We start from the raw sequence: 1,921 nt of genomic DNA, 5'->3' as shown, positions 1-1,921 counted from the left end.
GCTCCATCTTCTTATCATCTTTCTCTTTGAGGCTTCTTTAATCGATTCCACCTCGTTCTTTGTTACATTTCCTCTTTCTTTCAAGGATGTAACCCTCTCGAATATTTCCTCAAAACAAATTGCTTCAATTTCCCACGGTGGGATTCCCGCTAACGCCGAATTCACCGCGTGAGAGGTTGTCCTGTACGCTCTAATGATCCTGCCTGTGATCTTGCGTTGTACTCCCCTCAGAATTTGAGTAGCCTTCTTATTATTTAGTATCTGATACGCCCAAATTGGGGCTCCGTATAGAGCTATGGACTTTATTACGTTGGTATAAAGTTTCCTAGCCCTGATATTCGGTCCTCCTAGGTTTGGTAACATCCTACTTAATGCTAAGGCAGATCCCTCCAGTCTGGGCGCAAGGTCCGTGAAGTGGTCCGTGAATGTCCATTTACTGTCTAGAGTTAGACCTAAATACTTCATTTTTTGGCTAATCCTGATCTCGATTCCTGCGATATTTATTGCGGCGTTCGCAGATTTGCCTCTCGTATGGAAGCCCACTATTTCCGTTTTAGATGGGGCTATTTCTAACCCCATCTCCTCTATCTTTTGGATTACTGCGCCTGAAGAGAGACTTGCTTCCATAGTTGCTTCGTCCCAGTCTTCGCCAGATACCAGGATTAGTGTGTCGTCTGCATAACAAATTATGCACCCTTCTATTTCGTTACTCTCCTTCATGACGTCATCGAACCCGATGTTCCACAGTAGTGGCCCTAATATAGAGCCCTGTGGAACTCCTCTCTGCACGACCCTTTCGCCCATCGTTCCGTCGTTTTTCGGAAAGGAGAGCTTCCTGTCGCTTAGGTAATCCCTTATTGTTCTTCTTAAGTAAAGCGGGACTTTGTGTTTATTCAGCGCTTTCCCTATTATCCTCCATGGCAAAGAGTTAAACGCATTTTTAATATCGAGTGATATTCCGATAACTACTTTCCCTTCCTCAAACGCGGACTCCATGTATGTTCTAGCATACGAGATTGCGTCGATGGTCGATCTGCCTCTCCTAAAACCGAATTGTCTTCGATTGAGGTTCGGTCCCCTGTTCTCTAAGTGCGAGATAATTCGTTCGGAGATTATTCTTTCGAACATCTTCGCCTCGTCATCCAGTAAGCATATGGGACGGTATCCTGCGGCCTGATCGTCCGGTTTGTTATGCTTCCTGAGTAACACGAGTTTGGCCTCTTTCCATTTTCGGAAAACTACCTTTTTTGAGACATGCTGAGAAGGTGTTTCTCAATTCTTTCGCCATGTCAGTTGCCGCTACGTCCCAAGCTTTCGCTGGGACTCCGATTGGCCCGGGGGCTGCATCTTTTTCTTTCATCTTTTTCGCTGAAAGCATAAGCTCCTCTTGTGTCACTCCCAGGTTTTCTCTCCAGGCCATTTCTCCCTCGAATGGTAGCTCGGGTTCCCTCCAGTCGTCTTCTAAATCTCCTGGAAAGAGTCTTCCAAGAACTCTATCCAGTGTTTCACTGTTTAGGGATTCAGTGAAGGGAGGGGTCCACCTTCTGAGTTTCTTCATAACCGCCTTGTACGGCCTGCCCCAAGGATCTTCGTTTAGGGTCAAAACAAACTCTTCCCAGGCCTTCGCTTTCGCCTTCCTGATGGCCTTTCCAAATGTGTCTCTGGCTAACCTAAACTCGTCCATTCTAATTTGGAATTCCTCGTCGTCCTGGTAGGTTCTTCTTCTTAGTCTTCTTAACCTTCGCCGAGCTATAGAGAGGTTCGCCCTTAGTTCGTCCAATTCTGCGGACCACCAAGGCATGGCTTTTTGCAGTCTGGGCTCGCTCTTTGGCATGGCTGTATTGCAGGCATCTACCATCGTGCCTTGCAGTCTTGTAGCCGTCTCTTCTATCTTTTCTCCTATGTCTACTTCAGTCATGCT

The 1,921-nt window shown here is 46.6% G+C and overlaps 1 protein-coding gene across 1 annotated transcript in view; it reads right to left on the bottom strand.

Moving 5' to 3' along the window:
• Window positions 1–1,189: 1,189 nt before the first annotated feature.
• LOC108770845 (uncharacterized) overlaps window positions 1,190–1,921 on the bottom strand; it is a 1,490-nt gene continuing 758 nt past the window's right edge. Inside the window, exon 2 of the mRNA XM_018522581.1 lies at window positions 1,190–1,919. Coding sequence (XP_018378083.1) covers window positions 1,190–1,919 — 730 coding nt within the window. The remainder of the gene's footprint in view (window positions 1,920–1,921) is intronic.

This window comes from Trachymyrmex cornetzi, unplaced genomic scaffold, assembly GCF_001594075.2.
Source record: "Trachymyrmex cornetzi isolate Tcor2-1 unplaced genomic scaffold, Tcor1.1 scaffold136, whole genome shotgun sequence".
Classification (NCBI taxonomy): Eukaryota; Metazoa; Arthropoda; class Insecta; order Hymenoptera; family Formicidae; genus Trachymyrmex; species Trachymyrmex cornetzi.
The sequence above is the reverse complement of the archived record's forward strand: the minus strand, read 5'-3'. Positions and strand labels throughout refer to the sequence as shown.